This window comes from Cataglyphis hispanica, chromosome 18, assembly GCF_021464435.1.
Source record: "Cataglyphis hispanica isolate Lineage 1 chromosome 18, ULB_Chis1_1.0, whole genome shotgun sequence".
NCBI lineage: Eukaryota > Metazoa > Arthropoda > Insecta > Hymenoptera > Formicidae > Cataglyphis > Cataglyphis hispanica.
Window position 1 is genome coordinate 3,696,719 of NC_065971.1, and position 27,560 is coordinate 3,724,278.

The following is a 27,560-nucleotide window of genomic DNA, read 5'->3' on the forward strand; positions in this document are numbered from 1 at the left end:
TGTACTTTGTATATAATCTTTTTTTACTGTTAAATGATGTAAAATGATCTGACATTTGCCGATGCTGCTTGATCAGAGATTTTCGATGAGGCGCGAGACTTGCTCATGACAGATTTGTGGCGCGGGCGTTCTTTATGGCGTATTTGATTACGGTGACGAGACACAGGTGAATGAGATACATGGTGGGGCGATAATGCGGCGGTTAGTATGCAGCGGGTACTGTTACTTAATGTTAATACCAAGGAGCGCCCCATTGATCCCTCCTGTCGGTAACGCGCTGTCCGAAGAACGAGGGAACAGATTCCAGACACAACCGAATCGAAAGAGCGCGCGCGCGCCTCTCCCTTTCCTCCCCTCTTCTTACTCGTCGAACAACGGGGTGGTGATGCACGAAGAAGCCGACTCTGGAATGCCACAAGTCCCGATCCAAGCTGTACAGTCCGGATCGTTCCAACCTGTCCTGCATGTACCACCGAAGTAAGTCGACGGGGAGCAAGAAAGAGAAGAGGGTCGAGGTATGATGCGGAGGAGGACGAAAGGGGGAATGGGAGAAAGAAAAAGAATGGGAATGAAGAAATCGCTTTATCGCGTCATTGAACGATCGCGGCTCCTCGCGATCTCTTTTGCGCAAGCGGAAAAATCGCAATTTCGCGCGATCGATTACTAGTATCGATGTCTCTTCGAAACGTTCGACGAAATAATAATTAATTTTAAATGCAATAATTAATCTCTATGCCAAAGATAGGCGATAACATCGTCTGGCTATTAATTAACAGTTTGGAATTTAGTGGATATGCTGATGACGCCATTGAGAGACAAGATGGCAGTTTATAGATAACTTTTTGCGGGATCATACGCCTACGTCGTGTGGAAAGGATCCGGTAGATTTGAATCTGAAAGGATCTCAGTCACACACACAGTGCCGGTGTTAATCCGTTTTATTCGCTCAGGTATAAATCAGACCGATTTCGTAAATGAGGGAACGGAAGTGTCTGTGTGCAACTCGAATCGGCTTAACCTTCCAAGACTTGACGTCATTCGGCGTATTTCTTTTCGGTCTCTTAATAGCGTCGGATAATTCACTTGAAAAAGGCGACGAGTTGGACCGAGTGAAAAAGGAATGAGTGGATGACGAGGCGAGGGCGCGCGAGAAAGAAGGACGAGACATCGTGAGACGAGACGACGACGACGGGCAGCATGGAGTTTGGTCATACTTGGCCGGAAGAAATTTTTATGGTGCCCCGTCTACGACCTCCGGGCTCTCGACGGGAACGTGTGGAATTTTTAGATTCAGCCATGCTCGTAAAACCGCGCGCCGTAATTAAAAGCCACGGTAAGATCGCGGCGTCTTCACACTGCGTGTCCCCGATGCATTTCCATTATTGCGGCCAAGAGCCATCAACGGACGGAGTCATTGCAGTCCCGTCATCGCGAACCAGCTGATGGCCAATGTAGAGATATCGTTGATATTTACGCATATTTAATTGCAAAATTGTGTTGGCTCGTAATCGTTGCGGCGCGTTTCACGTTTAGAATCCGCAACAGCAGCTATCGTAAATCATGCGAAATAAAAATGCATCATTATTTTCCTGAAAAATAATTGATAATCGCGCAGTGGAGTAAAGATTGTTCTTTACGAACCGGCAAGATTGCGATTTACAATTACGGCAATATTTGTCAGGAGGATTTTGAGATGTAATATCAAATTATTCCACAATGAAAAGCCTCTACCTCGAGGTAATTCATTTTCTGGGGATTATCCCGAAATAATTGCAATGACCGACGGTGCGGCCGAGGTTCTGCAAGGACCGAGAATATCGAGAGATGTATCGCAGGACGAAGGAAGCAGGGAACGAAGTAGGAAGATACCAATCGACCAAAGACACATTGGAGGGGAAAGAGACGCGCTAACGCGATCAAAGGGACGAGCGGAAAGAAAGAGAAAGAGAGAATGAGAGAAACCGGGTGGGAGAAGGCGAAGGGAAAAAGAGTCGAAGAAGGATGGACTACCGAAGAGCTGCGAAGGATGGAACCTATGGAAGCAAAAACAGAAACCAGTCTCACTGGCTCAAGGCTGCCTGGCCCGAGAAAAGAGAGAGAGAGAGAGAGAGAGAGTACCTGAACCCGCTGGCTGCCGAGCTACCTGGATCGTCCATGAGTACCTGTCTGCCTTTACCTCCTGATTTCTACCTCTTTCTCTTTTTATCTCTTTCTCGTTCCCTCTTTCTTCCTCCCTCTTCCACTTTTTCTTCTATTCGTTTCTTCGTCTTCTTCTTCCTTCTGCTCCTTCTCCTCGCGAATTTGCTCTCCGTGCGGATCATCTCCAAGGGGGGCTCGTGCACTCTCGCTACTACCTTTATCCTTGGCCCATGTACCACACCGATACGCGTAGAGTCGTTTCACGCAAATTCGTCCGAGAACACGCCTTCTGCGTCGAACGGCAAAGCGGCACGCCTGTGCCGAACTCGTTTCCCCGTCAAAACCGTGAAGCGTCGTCTGACCGGTCGAAAGCAACACCAGCGTCCACGGCTATCGTCTCCTCTTTGATCCCTTCGACTTGGCGAAAGGACGCCGGGCAAGAGAGATCCGTTCGATTCTTTCCGCGTAATTATACGCGAGGATCACGACGACGAGCTCTGCCGAGGTGGTCCGATGTTGGTCCTCGTTTCATCGATAGTTCGAGGATCCATTCGAGGATTAATTAAAGACAAGATAAAGACGGGATCACAACACGATCCACAAATATTTAAATTGAGAACAAAATCGAGAATTAATCTCAAAATAGAATATATGCATTCCATTGCAGTCTCGATTTTATTTATATTACATTATATTATATTTTGTAAAATTAAAAAGTTAATACTAAGAAAGAAAGAGAAAGAGAAAAAATATTATGTAATTATTGATTTAGATAAAACACAATCTCTTTATTTAAAAATAGAATGCAGAGTTCAATTAAAAAGATGATCTTGTTCTAAAAAACAATAAAATAGAAATAATAATATAAAAATTGCATCTGTTGGGAATATCATGATAAATCATATCTCATCATTATTACTTTGATAATTGATGTGTTATATGCATCAACTATGAATATTTAACCAACAAACATTGATAGCTATTTCCAGCAAGTAGTAGCGATGACACGGAGGATCCCCGACGTATTAGTTTCAAGCGTGAGAGAATAGTACTAACTCAACGTTATCAGATTTGCCAGTGGCTTATCGGCGTATGACGCGCGTAGAGTGTAGGCAGTATGCAATAACAGATCGTGATAGTTTTGACGTGATCGCGATAGGGCCGTGCATAAGTGACTGCGGGAGCGAGCGTAGAAGTTCATGGGGAGAATATTGGCCAGTCACACCACTTATACAAGGTGATCGTCTTTCATGGGGGAGACAGTTATTGCGCACCGTGGGTGAGATGCGATTATTGCGTACTAATATACATCGATAGAAAGATAGAAATAAAATGTAAGGAATGAGATATATTATCGTACAATTAAATTAATTAAATGGAATTAAATATTATTGTTTTTAAATTGAATATGTCAACAATCTCTTATGGAGATACTTCGAGCCTGTATATCTTACATTATTTTCATCGTTTTTTTATTAATTTTTTATTGCAGATATATTTTTTATTTTAATGTAATATGCAATATATAATTAAATGAGAAGAATCTTTTTTTCGACGAGAATTTCTGGCAATATTCGATTCGAGCGTTAGGATCGTTAACACTTTCCCACAACGCGCTAACTCCATCGTACTTGAACCGATCACCCAGTATAACAACCGCGACGTAAAAGCACGTAGGCGCAAAGAGGCGCACCACAGTGGCGATCGAAGCGAGCCAGTCGGCTGGCCAGTCGCCAGTCGCGTTGTAATCGCAGAATAATTGAATCCGCGCACTCGCGCGCTCTACGCACACATACGTTACGTGCGTGCGCTCATTTCATCTTTCTCTCCCTTCTCGTCTCTATTCCCTTCTCTTTTACTGATTTTTCCTCCTCTCCCTCCCCCCCCCTTCCTCCCTTTCATCTCTTGCCCCCGCGTTCCGACCCCTTATTTATAAAGCGCCTCTAGCTACCGGCATAAACGCAGACCGAAGACTGCATTCATAAACCCGTTCACGGGCCGCCGCCGGGTTTCCTAGCTGCGGTTGTCGTTCCCTGGGTACCGATGATGCCGACAAGCCAGCGCCAGCTCCAGCACCGCACCCGTCGGTGCAACCGACGATCCCGTTTACATTGGCCGCGGCGGCGGCGCGATAGGCCCCCGGGGCACGCTACCTCGCTTACTCGAACTGAAACGATCGCCTTTTTGTCCACCCTCTCCTCGCTCCTAGTCCTCCGCTACACGTTCATCTCTCCTCTCGACGAGGGAGATTAATATATCCCGCGAAATCGTGTTTCGGATCGCGAATCCTTGTAACGTTATTTGAATACGATTTTTTTAATGGTGATTACAATTCCGATGGGATGATGTTATTTTTTTTCTGATGGCATGTATCTCGACATCCACGTGTCAAATTGACAGTACGCGTAAGACGAGTCCGTTATGATCGTGACGATGCTTTTAACGCGTGTCTCGAAGGCACGGTAACGCGACCGCCTCGTTTAGATTTTGCCTTCGTTTCTCAGGAATTTATGGAGGACGCGTATATGTGCGTGCGACAATCTTTGCTCGGGCATAGGTCACGCTCTGGACCCCTACTCGTAATTACACTGTCCGGGAGGTGAAAACATTTATTGAATGAACGATACACTTTACGCAGTGCGGCCTAATTCTTAGATGCTCAAATAACGGACAAACGTTTCTCAGTTTCTCTTAGAAATCATAAAAACTTTTAAAGTTCTTTGTGTTATAAAAACACTTCCGGATATGATGCTTATCGTTTGTCCAACATAGCTTTTGATAGCAATTAATCAACGGTTATTAAGCGGCAGAAGCGTTTCACAGGCTGCCGCTAAAACCGATGTCTACGATTACATCATTTATGGTCACACCGTTACGTTTTATAACAGTTTGGTGACAGCGGGAGCGGCCGCTCTCGAGCGATAAGTCGTCTATGCGAGACGAAAGCTACAGTTAGAGCCATTTAGAACTTTACGCCAGATACCATTTATCCGGCAGCGATAATTTGCCAAGCCTCACGGAACATACGGATCCATCATTCTCATGACAAAGCGTAAAACGGGGCGATGATGCGGTCACTTCGCGCGAAGAATAGCGATTTTAACGCGCTTGGCAAGCAGAAGTTAAAATCGCGCAAAAAGGAATAGAACTTCTCTCTCTCTCTCTCTCTCTCTCTCTCTCTCTCTCTCTCTTTTTCTCTTGGATTATCCTTGAGTTCAGAAGGCTATTCCCTGGCCTTGGGTGCGTTATAGACATGTTGGAATGTGGAAACACCTCAGTCGTTATTTTCCCGGCTGCGAGCCGCGCGTTGTGTAATGAAACGCGGTTACTCGCTTGAAATCTGTTTAAGCCGCGCGCGTATATTTGCTTCTGCCTTTATTGACTCTTGCCGGCCGGCGACGGGAATAATAGTCTTGCGTGCGAGGCGTATCGACAATACCATTAGAAGCGGCCACAATGTAAATTTGTACGACCAGCCAACTGGAGCTCGAAAAATGCGTGTAAGACTGGTGTATCTGTGCTTCAGATATCCTCTAGTGATTTTTCTTATATAATAAAATTTCTTATTAATTATATGATGAGGTAATATAATATATTCAATTTAATTTAATAAAATCAACTTAACTTTTAAAAATTACACCTTGTGTGAAAGATCAAAAAATATGTATACTTTTTTAATTAAAAGCTCTAGAAAAATTATTATATTAATTTGAAATTTCGAAGAGCTTTAAATTTCCTTTTATCGATTAATCATCTCGCGAGGCTTCATCCTGACGACTCTCCTCGGTGAGAAGAAAAGCCGGCGAGAACGAGAATGAGTCATCCGACGATGCCGACGGACGTCATTGATTTCCCGAGCAAATCCTAGGAGGATTACGCGTATCCTTGGGCCGTAAGAAACAGGATTCCGGGCACGCGGATGTGCAACGCGCGCCTTATCCCGCGCGTATCGATTAAGATCAGCGGATTCTTGACACGGAGCAATCCACACACATGCGCACATAGGCGATGCGTTGCCTCTTCAACGCGTTTGTCCTTTTTGCGCTCGCGCGTCATTAAGTCGGATATCAATAGTAAAGTCACCGCCCAACGATCTACTAATTTATCGTCTCGCTACTTGGTTACTCGGCGAATAAATAATAATGTCGCATCGCGTACACGTAAATCGGCGTACGAACGCGAGAACGGGAAAACGAGCTGCGTGAGACGGCCGCGGTCGACTGCGGTATCGAAACGGCATGCATCTGGAATGTCGTTATCATTTTTATCACGTTTAATTAGATGACTTCCTTTTTTTTTCTTCCGCGCCACGCATACCGGAGCACGGCGGCGGTAAAGCGCGCGTAAGTGGCCAGAAAATTAAGTCGGAGCGATAAAGGCGAACGAGGTAGAGAACTGCACGACGCCTTTCTGTCATGTTATTAACATAAACTCATGATTCGCATGATGCTGCACACTTTATTAGCGCGATTAACGACTTACTTGCCAAGTAAGTAAATAATAAGGCGCGATACTCGCTAATAATTTAGATTACGAGTATAGAATCAGTTACTTGATTTCGTTAAATTATTGAGCGATTTTGTTATCAGAAAACGATAAAGTATGTATTCGAAAAATTCGGAATACCATCTTAGTCGAATGCAGTAAGGCGGAAAGAAAATCGAGCAGAGCGGTGCGATGTACCGTACCTTAAATAGACGGCAGACAAGTACGCTTGAATGGGCCGTGAGGCCCCGAAGGGTTTCTAGATGCTGCTTTTAGCCGCCTCTGATCCGTGACGAAATATTAATTGACACAAAAAGTAGTAGCTCTCGGCAGACCGCCCCGGCACCTTACGAAACGACTCTCGGCTATACACGCAGCTTTTCTATAGGATCACGCTTATCACCGCACACGTATTAATTTGTATTATTAATGCCGCTTGTGTGCGCAACGAAGGGTGAGCATTGTCATTATGACCGAGTCGTTATTAACGATCGGCCATTATAATTGATACACCGCTTTCCGCTGGATTAGTACAATTACGAGGGAAAAGAGTAGAACGACAAGAATTGATCATTTTATCAATTTCCACGATGAAACGCCCATCGTTTCATTTATCTCACTTATATGCTCAAACTATAAAAAAAAAAATTTCTTTCGTTCAATTTATATTTTTTTTTTATTATGATTATATCCTAGATAATTATAGTAAATTACAATAAAGTTAAATTAAAAATTTTTTTTTCAAATCTTTATTATGTGCATTTTTTAGAAATTTTTTTCTTTAAAGAATCTTAACATACATCGTATATTCATATTTATTGCAATATACATTTTTAAAAGGCAAATAACAAAAATCGATAAATAATATAAGATCAACCGACGAGCCTTTCTAATACCTCGTTATTTTCACTAAAGCTATTCTTATAGCAGCGATATTCCTGCTTTTACAGTGGAATATTACATATAGGTATCGGCGATTTACGAGGGGTATCTGGCGACCGTAAAAATGGTTCGTGAATTTGTGAAAGCACAAAGAAGATGCCATATAACTTTACAGCCGCCGGCGCCCTCGTTGTTATCATCGCATTCATATCGCGCATGTATTATGGACCTTCTATAGGAAGAGAAGACTGAAAGTAATATCGGTCCCCGATATAAGCGGATTAAGCGGTGAGAATTTACATCTTTCCAAAGACGAGGCAACATATGGCGAATGTGTCGATTTTATCGAAATTGTCTTTTCTTATCATTATTAAACTCAATAATGTAACACATCGATATCATACTATTTAAATATTCGAAAAATAAATATATCATATTGTCAATTCTCATTCTTGTTGTCGGCATCTTAATTTTCATAAATTGAAAGAATCATCGCTTTTTTTGGAATAAATTAGATGAATAATTTTTTTTTTTAATAAAATCTAGACAAACGTTAAGGGATTCTCTTGAGCGTAAACTGCGATACTTCCGGAATTGTAACTGTAACGATGATGAAACATTTTCATATCGCTATGCGTGCGCGCGTAATTTTCATGCGTGATGAATCGGAGCGAGTATTTCTTCACTCCTTAATCCACGTTAGCCTTAATCCGGTTACTCGAACGCATTAGCCTTTTGGCCTCCTACGAATGTCGAGGTGTGACAGGTGAAAGAGGTACTGGTGACCCAAGAGCAAGAGAAAGAGAGAGCCTCGAAAGAGACTTTCGCCGACACGGGTGAAACTTCTAACAGGAAGACGCGCTCTTTTACGAGACTGCTACATCGTCGAATTAGCTTTAAATAACTATACGCGATATTTCACTGCCTATATACGGGTCTCGACCGTGAATACGGAATTACCCGCGACAACCTAATCTCAAAATACGATAACTTGCGATACATCGAACGTAACGGTAAATCGTGCCGAACGATTTGCTTCATGCGATTCCGCGGTTCCACATAATGTAATATGTGTGTGTGTGTGTGTGTGTGTGTTTGCGCGCACGTCGAATTACGTTTCAGGAGTAACGATAGACCGATTACGTGACACACGTAAATAAGCTGAATATCACACAGATATGATTTACGCCATTGAGCAATATTACACGAGAGTGGATGCCTCCATATCACGGTGTAATCTCGATCGTCAATCTCGTACGATGGGATTTTCTGAAGAAAAAAGAATGACTGATCATACCGTTCGAGGTCAACGGGTGTTCGTTTTATTCTCGAATAAAATGGATGGAGTGTAACGTAACATACAACATTTCAATGATCTTATTGGATACTATATACATGCGCGTGTATGTCGTTATGGAATTTGCAGAATGCGCCAACGTTTACGCTCGTGTTGCGTCTCGCTTGCGAATTAAATGAGTTTGGGGGGATTAACGTGACTGCGAAGCGACGGGCCGACCCGTCGAAAAAGTGCATGAAGAAGCACGGCGGAGGATCTGGCGTCGGATTATTAATACCAGCTTTGGAGCCTCCTTGAAGCGAGTCGAGGTGGCGAAGCGTGCTTGCGGAGGTCCGCGCCGATTAACTCGGCTCGACGGGACCTGCGGACCTATGGGGGCTGAAAGGGGACCCATCGTCTTTCACGGGGGCGTAGCGGCGGAGGTGAGACGAGGCCTATGCGCAATTTTTAACTCTTAGCATTATAACCAGAATATCTTCGCTGCGCAATCGCTTTGTTACGACCCACCAAGTCGCGTCCTTCCATCTTAATTTTCTCCTCAAATTTTTAGAATTTATTATATTCGGCAAAAATTGTCTATTGTATCCTATAAATATGAATATTTAATTTTTAATACACGATAATATCGTGATCTCGCAATATATTAGTTAGGTAAATATTACTCAACGCAAAATTGAAATATGCGGATAAAAGTTGACGCATAAAAATCATATAGGAAAATGTTGGTTGAGTAAATAAAATTGAAAAAATATTACGTTCAATATATGATAATATTACCTCAATGTAAAGAAAAGAGAAATTGTTTCGTAACGCGTGTCGCACTTACATGCTAAAACGTGTCAATCTACGAAGAATGCCACGAGAGACGTGACTTGATTCGCAGAATCGAAATATACATGGCACAAAAGACATACCAGAAATGTTAATTAGTTAATTAAAACGTTTTCGTGTGTTTCCACTTTGGGATATATTTAGATAAGCCGCGTATTTTTTCTCTATGGCGTATGCTTTTCGAGGGAGAACCGGACCCTGATTATACCCCGGTCCTCCTATAGTTCAGACGAGAGATAAGTCCAAGATGGACCGACTGGTCCTCCCGGTGTCGCATTTACACAGCCGGCATTGATGGCTTTCGATTATTTTAATCCCGTAAATATTTTATACATGCACGTGTATTTTTCACTATGCGCGTTCAGAACTAGATGCATATGAAATTATTGCTTAATGTTTAATTGAATTCGAATTTTGAGAGAAAAATTAAGGACTAAGAAAAAGAATTTTTAAAACAAAAATAAACATATAAGAAAAATATATAAATATATAAAAAAAATATATAAAAATATATAAAAATGTATAAAAATATAAAAAATATGTAAAAATATAAAAACAAAAAGTTTGTGTTACGTCAGATAGCATTCCATAATTCACAAAGAGTTACGTTTAAACTTAGAAAAAGTCCAAAATTTGTCATTTAACTTATCATTTTAATAGTTGTACGTGACATCGTATATGATTAATGAACCAATGACATTGAAAGGAATTCAGAAGAAGGAGCGATAGAACAGTTTAAACTTTGTGTATATCTATATGTATAAACCTGATATGTATCACAACTTGTGTTAAGACATACTTTCTACCTTCGTTGCACAGACAATATTATTACTCGGGTATTATGCCTGTTGATTACGTAAGCACGTGGCGATTTACATTATTCCGCCGCGGTCAGACACTTATTGAAAATTGCGCCGAGAAACTGGCACGCGATTATAATCTTGACATTGATCGCAGATAACGCAAGTCTCTATCATCGATCATTAGTTTCTACCTAGGACGTTTCTACTTAGATCGTGAGGCGGCCTCGAGAACATTCCGAGCAGTGAAAACCCACGTCGTCGTAGTATATAAAAGACTGGCTCGTTTATTCGTCCATATAATGCGAAATGACAGTGAAATAGAATTGTATGAAAGGACAAGTCGCCAGGTTTGAAAGAAAGGATTTATAATATCTTAATGTATACACACTACATATGACTTTCACAAATGTGCAAAAAATAATATAAATTTATATTTAAAAAATATATATGTATCGCAAGACCCTTAATCCGTCGTGAGAGAAACAGAGATTAGATTTGCGTGAAACCATGGCTGCAATTACTCGTCGATTCTATCGTGAACGGACGAGAATCTTCATCGGCGATCCGGATGCCCGTCACGTGGCGGCGTTTTGCGTGAGTACCACTATAAGAATCTTGCGAGAGCGGTCCATTGAATGGAAGATCTGGCAGGAGAATCGAGAGAGATGGTACGAGATATACAGAGAAGACGAGACAGATTGTACGCAATCCTGACGACCGTGTAGCATCGTTCGTGTCTACGTAAACGTCAAGATATCACCGACAATGCAACGGAGATCCATTCTATTTTTTTTTTCCGTTGACCTCAACATTATTAATTTTCAGACACAGCAAGATTTTCGCGTTTTTGTTTCGTTCCACCTTTTTTTTGACAATCTTTTTACGTTGTAATAAATTTGCAATTTTGAAATATTTTTATAGTTTTGAAATAGTTTTATATTTTTATCATTTATAATGACGGACCGATCTGTCATTATGCTTCTCTACAAATGTATCGCAAGGTTTGTGCATTTGTAACATGCTCCTTTTCTCATCAAGATTTTCTCATTTTTGACTTCTTCTCTCAATTAATTTTTTGCCCAATCATTCTTGTAAGATGGCTCAAACTTTAAAGTCATACAAAACTCGCATTCGTATTCGCGTTGTAACACGGATATGTCGCTGGGATTGCTTGAAATTTGATATACAATATTTTTTGTGCGATCACTTTCATAAGCCCGTATGTGAAAATTAACTACGCTGTCGCAAACGAGTTATACAATTTATACGAGAAAGGAGGATTGAAAAAAAAAGAGAGAGAGAGAAGAGAAGAGTTGTTTGGTGAAATTCCTGCGATTTAATAAGATTCTTTGATTACTGCTTTATGCCAATCGGTCATTTAGTCGATTCGTAAGCCGCTCACGTATACCGGAAAAATATATTCATATGAATCGTGGTTTCATTTCGTGCCTTATAATTTCGGCGTGCGCGGATTTTCTCGCCGAGAGAATGGAAAAGGGAAGTGACGTCCGTGTGAGACAATAGCGATCGTTGACTGGACACAAATTATTAATTAAACGCCCGGATGTTTCCCACGGACGAATCATGCTTTTATCTTCATTATTACCGGAGGAGGGCGAACGTACGCACGGAGCGCATATCAGATTATTGCTAACAGCTCGTGAAATAATTCTTAAGTGAATAAATACATTAATGTGTACGATAATGCGAAAGATACACTAATGCGGGAATATTCGTACTATGTGCGGATGTAATGAACGCGATGTGTTCCACTTTGCTTCGTCGGCATCGTTACGTAACAATCGTATTGCGTCACACTTATTCGTTCGCGTCGTGATTGCAAATTCAGTTTCAAAATTTTTTAAGCGGTAATGACGCCGTCAAACTGCAACGATGACGAATAATATGCAACTCGATGCTTCCGCGTGAGAAAAGAGCGAGCGAGGATTTTTTTCGTGATCGAGGAACGCTCCGTAATGTATTTCGTAAAAGTCGGACAGCAGTGCGGTTAATTTGTGCGTTCTCAATGGACGTAATGCCGGGTGGCTCGGTATCTCAAAGCGGATTGCATGAAGAAATTGCTTGCCGATGAGTTTTGTTCTTTTTACACACAGCGATTAAAGCACTTCGATCTACATTAATTACGGCACTTGCAGTGATATACATCGGGGCCTCGGGTTCGAGAAACACGTATTCTCTTACGTAAGTTTAATCCCCATGATTCGCCCTCAAGCATCGCGTTGTCGGAGCACAAACGTCGAGAGTCCCTCGTCTGATCGATTTCGAAAATAAAATTCGCGGAACTCTTTTCTCTCTCTCTCTCTCTCTCTCTTTTTCGCAACGCGCAGAACTGCGCTTCGTTAACGCCGAAATTGCACGAAATGCACGAGAATAAGAGTTAATAAGCGATCGCGCGGTCTAACTCGTCGACGAAACCCACAAAGTTTTCACTCGGGGAGGAGAAGCGGGGGGTTCGCCGAGCCGGCTGAACGCTCAATTTCCTGAGCGGGATAACGATCGGGCCCAGGTACGAGGGAATCTAAGAACTCTGTCCGTAATTGACAGGTGTCTCCTTCCAACGTCGACGTAGCGCAGGTTAGTCCTTAAACTTGGAAATCTTCAGCCGGTCCCTAATAACTGTGGGAGCCTCTGCTACCCTCGCGCTTCTACTCTCCTCTCTTTCTTCCCTCGACTTCCTCCTCTTTTTTTTTCGGGCCCTCTCACTTTCGTTCGCGGCTTTCGCCCTATCCCCAATAATTGGTCCTTATGGGCGTTAAACGGATTTCGATAAGTTTTCGTCAGGTAGGAAAGACACCTGTTGATCCCCGCCTTAACACAACCGTTCATTCATAGTGTACGATAGTGTATAGCAGCTCACCTCGTTAAAAACCACCTTAGTCGCTCCCAATATATCACAGCAAAGGCATCTACACTTTCGACAAGACGAAAGGGTCCTCTAGAGAATCGACATTTTTCGAAACTAATGGGATCTTAACTAAGTCGAAATAGGACGTCAATGTCGATTGCTTATCTGCAACCGATCAACAGTCGGCGAAATTCTAGCATTCTTCGAGATGGTAATCTATAACGTTTAAGGAGAAACGCGTAAAATTAATTGCGTCGCATATTTTGATAATTTTCAAATTATCTCTATTTATTTGTATTGAAATTAACGTAGGGAAGGGAAGAAGATAGATTATATTAAAATATATTTTTTTACAAAATACTTTTTGTGTATTTTTAATGTTATTTAAAAATATATGTATTAGACACATAGAGTTTTTCTAGGCCGGAGAATTAACAAATTAAAAAAATTCCGATTAATTTATCAGTTCTCGAAGCGAATGGCTCTTAAAATTTAATTGCAAGGGCCAGTTTGCAAAAGATTAAAAAAAAAACATTATCGTATCACAGCAGCTGCAAGGACACTGGATGCTGTTCAGAGTTCTAACGATCGTATTCGAAAGCCGCCAGAGGAACGTGAGCATTGCCAGAGAGGACGGGCCTCGTTCTCGCTGGGATAGAGATTAGATAGGTCCTTACTTGAATTTTTACTTCGATCCCCGCGCGATTGTTTAATTTAACGAGCACAATATGCATCTCGAGGACGATGGCGGGCGTCTCGCGGGGGAGAAGACCCGTCAGCGATCCAGTGGCGTCGTGGTGCGCACACAAGAACCTTTACTCTTATCTCCAGCTTTTTTTTAACATTAATTAACTCGGCCCAGGCTTATCGTGCGGGCTTCACTGACCCAACGTTAAACCGACCAAAGGCCCACACACACACACAAGTGTGCGCGCACACATGTGTAGAAAGGCCCGTGCCCCGCGTGTGCGTGCTGTGACTCGCCAGTGCAGAAAATTGAACGATCACCCTCTGCGCGCTCCGCTTCGTCTCATCGGCGTCATTCGATTATTACACGCCCAAATATCTGCGCCCGCCTCCTCTTAAGACTGCAATAACAAAGCAGCGATCCGCGATGCGCCTCGCCGAGAAACAGCGAGGTTTATTTTCGCGGATCCTGTTCCGATGCCAGAAACTCTCACGGGACGGTAATTATAATTTTTTCTGAAACCAACCGCGCTCCCCCTCTTCACCAAAGCCGGGAGAATTGCGTGGTCGAATATTAATTATCTCGCTAATAACATTTTACCTCGTTAAGATCGACGTGCGCGGAAGGGGATGATAATAAAAACAAGCGCCGCACAGGCAGCGGATGCTGTTACGCAATCTATATTTGGACACGGTCGGGAATGGAGTCACTGCTTAATTGATAGAACATAACTCGAGATGGAAAGAATTTCTTGCATACGGAATAACGTCATATTTTTTGAGCTGATTGATTAACAACTCGTGTCTGTAAATGTAAATGGAATGTGCGTTGATTTTTCTCGTCTTATTGTTAGCTACGCGAAATGCGCGTTTAGCGCGAATGATAAATCTCTTTTATCCTTGCATTCGTTTATATAAATCTTCATCTTCGTACTGGCTATTCGCGCATCTAATCGTTATTGACAGCGCCACTCAATTAACATTACGGCGCATATCCTTGCACTTTTCCGCTGTAGCTACCAATACATCTTCTAAATGCACGCCGAATTAAAGGTACTGAATCGTACATCATAAGATTTATCAAGTATTAATTAAATAGATTACGTACATGCGACAAGATGCTTATGAGGAAAATTATAAGAATGTATGACATATTATTGATTTCTGCAGAATTTAATGGAGAAATGGAATTACGATAGTTATATGTGTACAAAATAGATGAAGAGAAGAAAAGAGATAGAAAGATTTAATTATTTTTCTATTTTAAGACTGTACTTATTAAACAATTTAGATCCACAATATCTGAAAGCTTAATATTTTTTAAAATATAATAATATATAATAATATATAATATAAAATATAATAATATATAAAATATTATACATTATTAATGCAGTATTTATATCTATGACAAAAATAAGTTTTCAGTAATTTTAATTATCTAGAAAATTTATAACATATCGCTGATTTTCCAGAATTGTATTGTTGCGAGATTGTTATTAGAAATAAAAATATTCCGTTTTATTGCGTTCCGCTTCTGAAGTGCTTTTGCTATTATTCGCGATTTCTATTCAGATGCAATCTTCGGGAAAGCCTCTAATTATTAAATAAGATTTTGAATGAATAGTGAACAGAGAAAGTTTTGCTTTATTTTACGGTGCTCATCGAAGCACCGCTAATTACGCGCGTTCGCCGTAAAATTTGCATGCCGATTCGCTAATTCGTTTCGTTCGGCGAGAACTCCGTATAATTTCACATACGGGGAAAAAGTAACTGCGCGCCAGCCTAGGTTCTCGTAACTACGTAACGGGCATACTTGCTTTCAGCAACAATTAGCGAGGCGTCAAAAGGACACTTGACGGGTATTCGCGGGATAACGGGACCGGGGAAATCGAGCTATCTCGGAGTTCATGACACGCCTGCGAATCTGTCCAGCAACTGTTATGAAATTCTAGCGGAATCACGAAGCAACATTATAAATTTTCCTTATCTCGTAGATAATTATTATATCCGACTGAATGAAAATTCCCGATTAAAATTATATTTCTCATTTGCTTCTCGATGTGCATGAAAGTAGTACAAATAACAGAACGAAAATATTACAAATATTGCAGTCTCTTATTTGATGACTGAGTTTAAAATATTTCTAAAAAAATGAGATAAAAATATATCGTAAAATGTATTTATCAAAGATGATATGAATTCTGATAATACTTGATTTTTGCACAAATCACATTGAGAGGTGGCGATGCAGAAAAAAAATCCTGGTAAATATTTTTTTATGCGTAATTACTCAGAGCGTTTACCATCGATTTTACGAGAAAGCACGAAAGTAAGAGTACGCGAGAAGCTTGTGCCTCGTCGAGGCACGGCGCGGACGCGGCCCCGCGTTCGGAGCAACGTACGGCTGCGGTCCAGGTGGAATCTGGTATCTATAGTCATCCGACGAATGCCTGAAGAAAGATCATTAAAATCTTCCTGCGTGTGCATATGCACTCGGCGCGCGGTTTGCGCCCCGTCGCGTATCCATTACACCTCCTGCTTTCGCAAAGGCCCTTCAGAAAGCTAACGTAAATTCATGAATAATGAAAATAGAAGTAAAGGAGAATAATATGTCTAGAATCCTGTCGGCGACACGCGCGCGCGAAAATGTTACGCGGAGATTCCGCCGCCGCAAAAATATTTCTTCGAAAAGCACTTTGTACGTATGCATGTATATCATAAATAATAACACGCATATACTCGTTTACCTCTAACGAACGATCCTGATAAACTGGAATGACTCGAGAAAGGGATTCCAGCGAAATCTGATAAGAAGGAAAGCGGTCGAGCAAAAAAGGCGATTTATGATTCTTTCACTTCTTGCCAACGGCAACGTCTCCGCAGCATCAAAATATTCACGATCGGCCGGACCGGCTCATATAATCCCCCGTGCCATTTGAGCCGGATTGTTAAAAGCGGTTAATTCGGAAGGATCTCTTGCTGGAGAGACCGTGTATGAGGAAGCCGCCGCAATATGCTGGAATTACCGGTAGGGAATCTCTTAACGAACGGACGGGCTGGCGAAACGTGTGAGAATCGCGAGAATAAAGAGAGGTGCGAGAACCGACCTACGGACTTAAATGCCTTTATTACAAGCCCTCGTATTTCTCGCATCGCGTCGATTCACGCGCGTATACCGAAAATCTACACGTTTTCTCGTCCACCATAATCCCCCCTTGTCCGGTCGCGGCTCTTAAGAGAGCGAGAAAAAATAAAAAAAAAAAAGACAAGAAATAAGGAGAAGAGAGGAAAGGACGAGCTATCCAGCAAATTCGAAACGATCTCACGACACGGAGAAGACATGGAAGAGACGAGAGGAGGATGAGCACGGCAGCAACGGCAGCAGATCAGGCAGCACAGGTGGAATCTGGTATCTGGCTCTCAGAGAGCTCGCTTCGGGTACAGTTGAGAGAGGAGACGAGGCGAGGGGAGGGAACCGCACCTAAACACCCTTGCGTGTACGCTCGCTCTCTCGCGCGTTTTCCTCATCCATCGGGAGAGCGCGTGTGCGTTTCACCTCGTCTTTGCTCCCTCGCGAAAGACTCCCCGAGAGCCTCGCGTCTTTCCCCGCTCCTCTCGCGCCGCTGTAATAATGTGCTCATATATTGGAGTACCTGAGAGGAGTACCGAGGGCGACGAGTCCGATGGACTTCGAGGTGGACCGTACCTCGTATATATACGAGCCGGACGTACAGATGTGTGCGTAAAACGTGCCTACATGCCCACGGCGGTAATAAGAGAAAATAAGTAAAACCCTAAGGTACGAACCGGAGGGGGCATAGGGCGGGTTGGCAGCGTTGCGCGGCACAGCGAGAGAAAGGAGGAAGGAGGGATGGAGAGAGGCAAAGAAGGAGGTGAACCTGTTCCCGAGGGAGTTCCTTGACCCTCGGGGGGGCACACTCTCTTGTGAGCTTTCGAGAGATGCGAGAAGCCAACGGAGTAGCCACCATAATGCCCGCCGGCTAACTCGAGGCCCTCTAGTCCTCCAAGACGAGGAGAGAAGAAACAGAAAAAGAGAAAGAAAGAGAAGGATAGAAGGCACGAGCGAGAGCGAGAAGAACGATGTGACTAGTGGTAGAAAGAAGACGAAGAACAGTAGACGAAACGAGACGATACCGAGAAGGATGAAAGCAAAGAGATTAAAGTGAAAAAGAAAGAGAGAGAGAGAGAGAGAGAGAACGACGGTAAACGTGGACCAAACAGCATCACCGCGCAGCATCCCACTACCGATGTCCAGCCCATGTGGACCATGGTACAGCATACTGCTACGCTACCACACCGGGTTCGTGTGTGTCGTTGGATTCGAGAGACTACCGCCGAACAGAAAGAGAGAATAGATATGACCCCGCCGCGCTGCGCTACACCGTCCGTTACAGGCTCTTTCAACTGAGATGAGCCACACCGCTGTCATAATGATTGCGCGAATCGATACTGGCGCGAACGTCGAAAGTGAAATTTTATTTCGAAGATTAGGACGCTGTCGAATATTCATTAACTTAATTTTATTAACCTACTAGGTGTCTTGATACGAAATATATATTATTTTATTTTATCTTTATTTTATCTATTTAGAAAAAATTTTTATTTACGATTATCATTTATGTAAATTTTTGTTGTACTTGAGAGGGAGCATTTACCTTCTATTTCTCTCTTATGGCTTAAGCTAATTTAAAATTATTGTCTTATTCTCCCACAATTTTTGTTTAATCTTGTTAATCCGCAGCTTCTGATTGGAATTGTGAAATTATTGAGTATAATATTATGCGTTTTATTTATGTCCGCAAAAATTCTTGCAAGTTAATAATAATGAGAAAGACAATCTTTAAATTTTTATAGACGTAAAAAGTAGTTTAGGATTCTGAAAAAGAAATGGAGTCATCCTTTTGTCCATGCAACGATAAATATTTTGAATGTTGCCGAGTAATTCGAAACTTATCTTGAGAATTTTGACAGTTTTGATAAACGTCATATACCAAGTAACAATTTTCCAAGCGCAAAATACGAAGTCGCGCATTTATAATTTCCCGATTACCAGATGCCGCGTCAAGTAAAGGTGACACGCATCGTTATTATGTTCTCGAAAGGAGATCAACAAGGCGGTTTCTCATTGCGACGATAATTTATAGCCGTTTAACTCTCGGCTCGGCTTCTCAGTTCGCACGATACTCCCGACACGCGAATTATGTGAAACGGTATATATACTGTATGTGTATATGGGGCAGAAATTCAATGACGATTCGCGGCGACGGCATCTCTCTCCCTCTCTCTCTCTCTCTCTCTCTTCCTCTGTCTCTTTTTTCTTTTTCTTTCTACGAGGAGCGAGAAATGGCCCGCTAGCTACATAATGACGGTGGACACGCGACAGGACTTATCCATTATTCATCGTCCGAAATTTCTCATTCTTCGTGAATACATATAATTTTGTTCTACCAGCCGGAGTAGCCTACCGGGAACTCACCTTTCGTTCTGATACACATAGGCGAGCCTTCAAATACGAGAATTATTAGCGACATTTAAACGCCTTGTCTCCGTGAAAAGGGATGACCAATTTGCCAAGAATAATCTCTCGGATACTTTGTAAAATCCTCCTCGAGTTGCACACATTTCTGTTCCTTGCGGTTCTTTTCCGTTTTCTTTGAGACACAAAATATTTCTCGAGAGATCAGGCATTAATCTTTCGAAGGAGGAATTTTATTATTTATGTCAATCCAGATTTTTTAAGTATAGATTTTTTTTTTTTTTGACATCAAGAAACTAATATTCGTGTGTGCGAATTTTGCCCTAATTTAATACTTGTCATTTACTTTTTACTTATGTTTTAAAACTTAAAATTTTAAATGTAATCGCGATTCTCCTCTTATTCCCATAATTCCGTTTTTATCGCGTAGTATTCTGCCAGTCTTGTTTAATTAATTAATTGATTATAAATATACAAGTCTCATGGTACTCCCATGCATAATCCCACACGTTTTATCCATGTTTAAGATTAAAACGTGCAATATACATATATTATATAAAATACATCGTCAGATCAGAGTCGCACGCTAATCATTCGAATGCAAATCAAAATCGATACCAGTGGCGCTTATCGCGCTCATCGATGCGCGACGAGAGGCCGTTCCTCCCAGCATCAACGAAATCTGTATCACTCGGCGATGCAGCGGTGATGTAATCCGCGGCTTGATATGCTCTTCGTAACCCCCCCCCCTCCTCCCTCCCGCGAAATTCATATGACGAGGGTCGCTCTATAAGCCACGCGTTCTCACCTGGATCGCGAGAAAAGAGGTGACAATATACAACCGACCGCCGCTCGTGATGAAACCGATTGTAAGAAAACCGTATATACGCTCGGGCCGTTCGTGTTCAAAGCTCCCCGGGCCCAGCATCCCGAGCACGAGGGGCACAAGTGTACGTCGTCGTGTAATGCCTCATAGAAAGGCAAGAGAGAGCAAAGAGCCCTCGAGATGTTCGCGACACGCACACATAGCCGGGCGAGCCCGATGCACACGCACGTGCGCCGTGCGAGAGAGTAAGAGAGAGACGAAGGAGCTGCAGGCAAGAAGGGAGGAAAAGGAACGAGGCTGGCTGGTGAACGTGTGCGATGCGGCAACGCGATGCTGGAGTTGAAGAAAGAGAGGACTCTCGGCGAGGATGCGAGCTTCAGCGCGGGACGAACGTAAGGGGATCTTCCGTGCTGCCGGAGGTGGAATGACTGCGGTGGGGGATAGCGGAGAATCGGTGGGAGAGGGGGGGGGCGGACAAGCCGCGGTACTCGAGGGAGGGGGGAGGCCCGCAGGCCGGCCCGCGGCTTCGGACTCAGTATCCCCGGAGCGACCGAGTCGTGTATCCCGCGAAGTTTTGCTGCGTCCTGTGCTCCAGTGGTAGAAGCGCGCTTCACACACATACGTATACGTACTGCTATACGCGCCGGCTACAAAGCGACATACGTGCGTATCCACACATATTCACCCGCGTCGCAACATTACAGTTCCCGCCGTTCGCAAGACACGTGCACACATACACCTGTTCGTCGCGACGGCACAAGCGCAGCGGAACGCGGCCGTCGACTGTCTTGCGGGACACAACGCGAACGAAGTGTCACTCGTCTCGTCCCACACGGATTCCCGAAGAAACCACTTGCTTCGACGAGGAATTCAGGATGGTTATTCGCGTGTGAGTGAATCGATGTGCGCGACGGGTTTTCACATAAACAAAGTTTAGTCTTCGAAGTGCTCGATTCCGTGAAGTTATCTCTCCGTTATTCGCGCATCGAGAATTGTTGCACGTACATACATACATACGTATCAGTGAAATTATCCGATAGCTCGAGCACGTATCATCTTTCGAAGGATTAAAGGGACAACCGGCGAAAAAGCAGCGTCGGATCTATAATCGTAAACTGCGTGTTCGAGAAAGAAGAGAGGGTATATATACGCGACGCTATTAACGCTCCTCGGATCGATTTCTATGAACTCGTCGGATCGCCCGTATGTGAAAACACGTGCTGTGGACGTCGTCGCGGCTCGTGCCTCGAGTCGAGAAAAGCAGGTGTCGAGTATCACGCGTCGAACTTTCGCGCGCGCCGTCGCTTTCTCCTCGCCGACGAATTCGGATCCCGTCGGCGAATCCGATCATCTTTCGAATAAACCGTGAACGCGATTCGTGGAACGAAGAAGAGGCGCCGATTAATTTCGCGTAAAAGCTTGACACTTGGGCGCGCGAGCGAATCGAGGATAAATACGCGAGAGAAGACAAACGAGAAAGAGAGGCTCATCAGGTGAAAGGTACCTCTCGCGTCGTGGAGGTAAAGAGGAGCCTAACCGCATCTTCGTCCTCGTCGAGCGTCGCTTCTGCTGACAAGGATCCACTCGCTCTCGGTTTTTCCTCGAAGACTCGGGAATCGCGCACGCGAATTCTCCGATTACAAAGTGTTCTCCGATTACGAGTGTTCAGTGTTCAGAGCGGCGGAGAAAAATAATCGTCCCTCCACGCGCGGAGGACACACAGGCCAGTGGATAATTCGGTGTTGGTGCGCGGACCGGGAGGATCTGCGGTGTGCAGTGTGCCGATAATAGCGATCGATAATATTCGGTGAGAGTGGTGAGAGAAAGAGAACGAGGGATACGCGCACTAACGACAGCAACAGAACAGCGTCGGGCATCTCGGCGTGAGAGTGCTCGAGGGGGAGCGGCCGAGGAGCAGCGCGGGGATATCGGTGATATGCGGTAGTCGAGGGGATTCCCCAGGGAGAGACATGAGGGCGGCCGTCGCCTACGTCCTGTTCCTTGCCCACCTCATACAGGTATGCACCGCGACGCATGTCGCGTCGTCTTTCTCTGCGATTCGCTACACTGAGAAAAAAAAGTTGCTCATTTGACTAAATGTGTTCAACTGATTATTATTTTTTTAATTGAAATATTTAAGTCAAATACGTCATGTTAAATTTAACATGTCGTATTTGACTTAAATACTTAAATATTTCAATTAAAAAAATAATAATCAGTTGAACACATTTAGTCAAACCAACAACTTTTTTTTCTCAGTGTAGAATACTCCTTTGCATACTTTCTTCCAAAATCCGTTTAAAATATTCGTTTAAAATAATCGTTTAAAATAAGTGATAAGAACGCATTTAAAATTCGTCTCTTGTAAATACATACGAATCAATCTCTTGGAATGAATAAATAAAACACTATGAATCATCTGTAGAATAGAAAAAAATATCGCATTTCATGAATGAAATATAAAATCGCGACGTATTTCAATTCATATCACTGTGTATTTGACGCGAATTTGCAAAATAGATCTACAGAAAATTTATGTAAATTTACAAGTCGACGATCGTTTTATCATCGATGAATATAAAGGGAATAAAGAGATAAAGAGAGATGTTAGAGCATATATCAGAAATCGAACGTATATACTTCTAAACAGATGACTTGATATTAACATTAACATTAAAACAACTTAAAACATCCTCAATATCGTTACCTGTAGCTAACAATGAGTAAAATGTAAATTTCATCGCAATATATTTTAACGCAGACATTTAAGTCGGTATTTAAGAGCCGTAGAAAGCGCAGCATGCGAGAAGATCGTTAGTGCTATTTGTACTTGATAATCAGCGCGAACGCGCACTTTTTACTCGTCGCGAACGGGGCGGTTTTCGCGGTCGTTAAGACACGATTACATTGCGTTAACGTTGTGTACAATGCTCTCTGTCTCTCTCTCTCTCTCTCTCTTTCTCTCTCTTTCTCTCTTTTTCTCCATCGATCAATCGTTTGCGATAAAGTTTCAACTTTTGAACAACAAGTCGAATGAAAAATGTCCCGTTTTCTTTCGCCTCGCGCTCGACAACGAGCGAGATCGGTGATGGGGGGAGGGGGAGAGGGGAGGGGGAGGGAGAAAAAAGTCAATGCGGCGGTACAAGTGGTATTCGAACAGGTGATGCAAGCACCAAGCACGGCGTGCATACATATACCCCGGGGCCACCATGTACCATTTGTAAAAATAAACAGTTACGACAGGCGCGGCCATTACGATGTACTTGTGTGCGATTGAAGCTTCTCTTATTACGCGTTTACCAACTAGATATTTCTCGCTCATGAGTATATAATATAAACGTATGGCGTGAATCAATATAAGCTACCCTTTTATTGCATTTGCAAGAGTTAGTGTACCGAAAAAAAAAATAAAATAAAATAAAAGGTAATTTTTGTTGTGAATCTAATATTACAATCCCCATACTTATGTGTCCTGCCTTATTTATTACATTTAATAATTTGCTTAAGATATAATTATATTTAGCTATATTTTGCACCGTATATATCCATCAAACACGTGCAAAAATAATTACAAGGTCTGAAACAAATGTCACAGTCAATGACTCTGATATATTAGTACAATTTTTTGTATCTTATCGTCAACTCTATTGGACATAATAATGTAATAGTATGCATCTGTGCTCAATCTCTACGAATATCATCTCCTTACCGCTATGATTTTAACAAGATGATACGTCGCGATCGTGTGTCGGAAGTTAATTTGCAAGAGAGGATATATATATATGAGATTTCCATACTGGCCTCCATCATTATAGATCACTGCGATCTCAGTGTGCAGCGACACACCGTGTTGGCTCCTTTCGAATGCTCACAGTTTATAGCTTGCATCATCATACAAGGTGCTATCGTGCGTAATGCAGCATCTGCGAAGCCGTTCTCACGTACGTGTTTTCATCTCGCAGTCTTCCGCCTTGTCGAACGATCAGTGATACAAAGCTATTTTTACGCAGACATAAAACGAGTGAATCTTATCATATTTATTTTTCTATCTCTATTTAAATTTAACATAGATAGATAATATTGCAGACGTCAATGATGATTAATATATTTGAAAAATATGTTTATTTTATTTTAGAGAAATAAATCATAGTTTTGCTAAAAAGATAAATTATTTATTAAGCTTCATGATATATAAATAAACAATAAAATAATTCATAAACTTATTAATTAAATCTATAATATTTATCTATAATTTCTTTAAATTTTTTCGAGATTTTTTTATTTTTTTTTTTTTTTATTTTATGTGTATCAGCAAAACTTTTTTCATAATTTCATAATAATTTGATTTGAGAGAAATACGCGATTTAATTATCACTGATATTTAAATTATTCGCCGATATATTAGCATATATTTAAATTATATATATCTAAGTTAAATAATTAGAAGGATTATTGACGATAGACGTAAAAAGCGATTATATATTAATTACATACATTAAAACAAATTAGTGACAAACTGCTGTAAAGTGAAGTGATTAGATAAATAGACGTGAGAGAAGCAATGATTCATTCAATTTCGAGCAAGTAGTTCATTATATTATCTATGCCCTTAGATATTGATAAAAAGCTCTCTTGTTACTTTATTATACGACGTTTACTCTCTAAGCGAAATTAGACTTGTTCTTTGTAGAAAGCATCTTCACTTTGTGAAAGTGACATTTGGTTTACATGTTAAATTCTAACTATAGATTAATATACTTGAAACTTTTTTACATCAAATAATTGTAAAAAAATTGTCCATCAAGTTGTCACCGGAAAAGAATAGCTTCTAATTCTTCGGAAAATTAATAAAAGTGTGTGTGTGTGTGTGTGTGTGTGTGTGTGTGTGTGTGTGTGTGTGTGTGTGTGTGTGTGTGTGTGTGTGTGTGTGTGTGTGTGTGTGTGTGTGTGTGTGTGAGAGAGAGAGAGAGAGAAATTATATTATAATATACTTTACATGTTTACATACAAAAGACATTAATCAGAAATGCGATCAAGTTTTATGTAGTAGCAAGAAGTTCAATTCATGATCGGAATACGCTTTTAATTAATCAGCTTCTTACGGCGCCACTTCATATTGTCCTCGTAATCATTACCGTTTTTATGTACCACTATATGTAACATGTCGCCGGAGGACTGCTCTTGTCTTATAACACGATTCTCCGCGAATTGCACAAGGATATGAGAGCACGGCGCTACATCCTTCTCCTTGTTCTCAGCCAGAGGAGATACATACTTACGCCATAAATATGACTTCTTTGCGGATGTTGCCCTGTCACTTGCTTTATAATTTTCTTACTGTGTCCCTCTCCCCTATTACTTTCTCGGCTAGCTTTGTCCAGAAACGACGATATTCTGTGACGACTATTTTTTTTAATCTAGCAATTTTATGAACTTTTTAAAATTAATTGTATACTTAAGGTTCAATTTGAGCTTATATATGAAATATATAATTTATATTCTGTCTGCGAATTGTGCTTGTCACACGTCACCATCACATTGCATCGGGAATGTATGTTAATGTTGCAATTATATGTATAGTATGTTAATGTCAAATTCTATGCGGGTATTCCTTTTTGCATAAATTATAATATAATTTATTATGTTGGAAGCCGTCGATCGCAAATTTCAGCATTCCATTGTTGATTGCGAACATGCCTGTGAATTTGCGAACTATATTAATCCATTAAAGATTATCAAATTTTCAGAGTTATCTGTAGAATAATCGAGTAACACGAAATAACGAAGAGAATCCAGAAATATTATACACGCGCAATTTATACTTTTACCAAAAATTTATACTTTTTTAGGGAGACAGCGCGTGTTAAAATAAAAATAATTACATCTTATTTCTCTCAAAGTTATCTCGTCGTTCCGCCGTAATATCTCGGGGTAAGAACCCGAGAGCACAATCATCGCGAAAATGATAAAATTATAAATATCAAATGTAAATTGCCGGGTTAAAGTATGATGCGTGTGTGTTCGCCGGCGAGAGGAGATGCGAGCAAGCAAATCCACGCTTCCGTAACGATCGACAATTTCGGTCCAAGCCGACGAATAATGGGAGCTTAGGAGCCTCGCTCCGACCCGGAGTTACCGGGGGTCACCTCCTCCTCTCCTGGCCCTCTCTCTTATAAACGACTTTCGAAGAACGGAGCGCGGTGGAGAAGAGAGGGCCATCCGTCGTTCCCTCGATGATTTCGACCTAGTGCAATTAAGCGCCGTGTGTTGCTCTCTTTCAATTACAGTCCGCGCGGAATTACCGTTATAACGCGCGATGCCTGACGCCGAAAAAAAGTTCGCCGAAAGCGGTCCGAAGATCCCGCTTGCGTAAATTTCGTATCCGCGTGTGTTCTCTCCACGGCGATACTCTTTCGCGGTTTTAATTTAAAAAAAACATGGTAAATTCATTTCATTCTCATGTGTCCTCCATGACGATACCCTTCGCTCGGTTTTAATTTTAAAAACATCAGCGTCACTCTCTCGGTGTGTATCGCGTAACGCGAGAAACTGCCCGCCACGGTGCGGAGAAAAAATCTGAGAGATTAAGAATACGAGAGGATTTTATATCTCGCAAGGTTGCGTTCTAATCTACAAAGCGATTACTGCCACACGATTCTCCACAGACTTTCCATGAGCGCAGCTGACGCTTCTCCCGGCCATGGCGATCGATGAGACCGCGATTGAGATCAACCCGGAAGTAGACGCGTGATCTTTCAAACGATAAAATAATTCTATATCCTACTTAGATCGTTACTACAACATCTGGTGTATAAGAAATTAGTTTTATTTTTATAAGTACTAATATAATTCTCGAAATATACTACTTAGACATTTTAATTAATCAATCAATTCGGATTAATTGAAAGAGATAGAAGATGAAAATGATAGAAGAAATATTATCTTTGCAGCAAAATATTTCTTGCATACCACTACGATTCTTTTCTCTTATAAAATTCCCCTAATAAACCGCCGCTAAACGATCGATTAGATGCTTTTATTTGACGCGAGTCGCACAATCGCGATTAATCGAGCGCGATCGACTTCGGACTGTCTGATTAAAGACGATTTCACGGGAAGCCGCGGTCTTACGAATCGGCAAGTGTTGATGTGGCCTGACTAACGTGAATACCCAGCTGGCAGATCGCTCTCTGAGTCTCCCATTGCAATTTTCCACGGCGAGGATTTCGCGGCGGTGCGTTGAA

General features: G+C 41.9%; 2 protein-coding genes across 4 annotated transcripts in view; one reads left to right on the top strand and one right to left on the bottom strand.

The window, feature by feature from the left end:
* The window catches only part of LOC126856191 (INO80 complex subunit D), a 424,295-nt gene that overhangs the window by 338,646 nt on the left and 58,089 nt on the right, over nucleotides 1-27,560 (bottom strand). The gene's annotated exons all lie outside the window — the stretch shown is intronic.
* Nucleotides 20,867-27,560, top strand: part of LOC126856181 (protein jagged-2-like) — a 39,581-nt gene continuing 32,887 nt past the window's right edge. For both annotated transcript variants that reach the window (XM_050604459.1, XM_050604460.1), the window contains exon 1: nucleotides 20,867-22,334. In XM_050604459.1, the coding sequence (XP_050460416.1) occupies nucleotides 22,287-22,334 (48 nt within the window). In that variant the 5' untranslated portion in view covers nucleotides 20,867-22,286. The remainder of the gene's footprint in view (nucleotides 22,335-27,560) is intronic.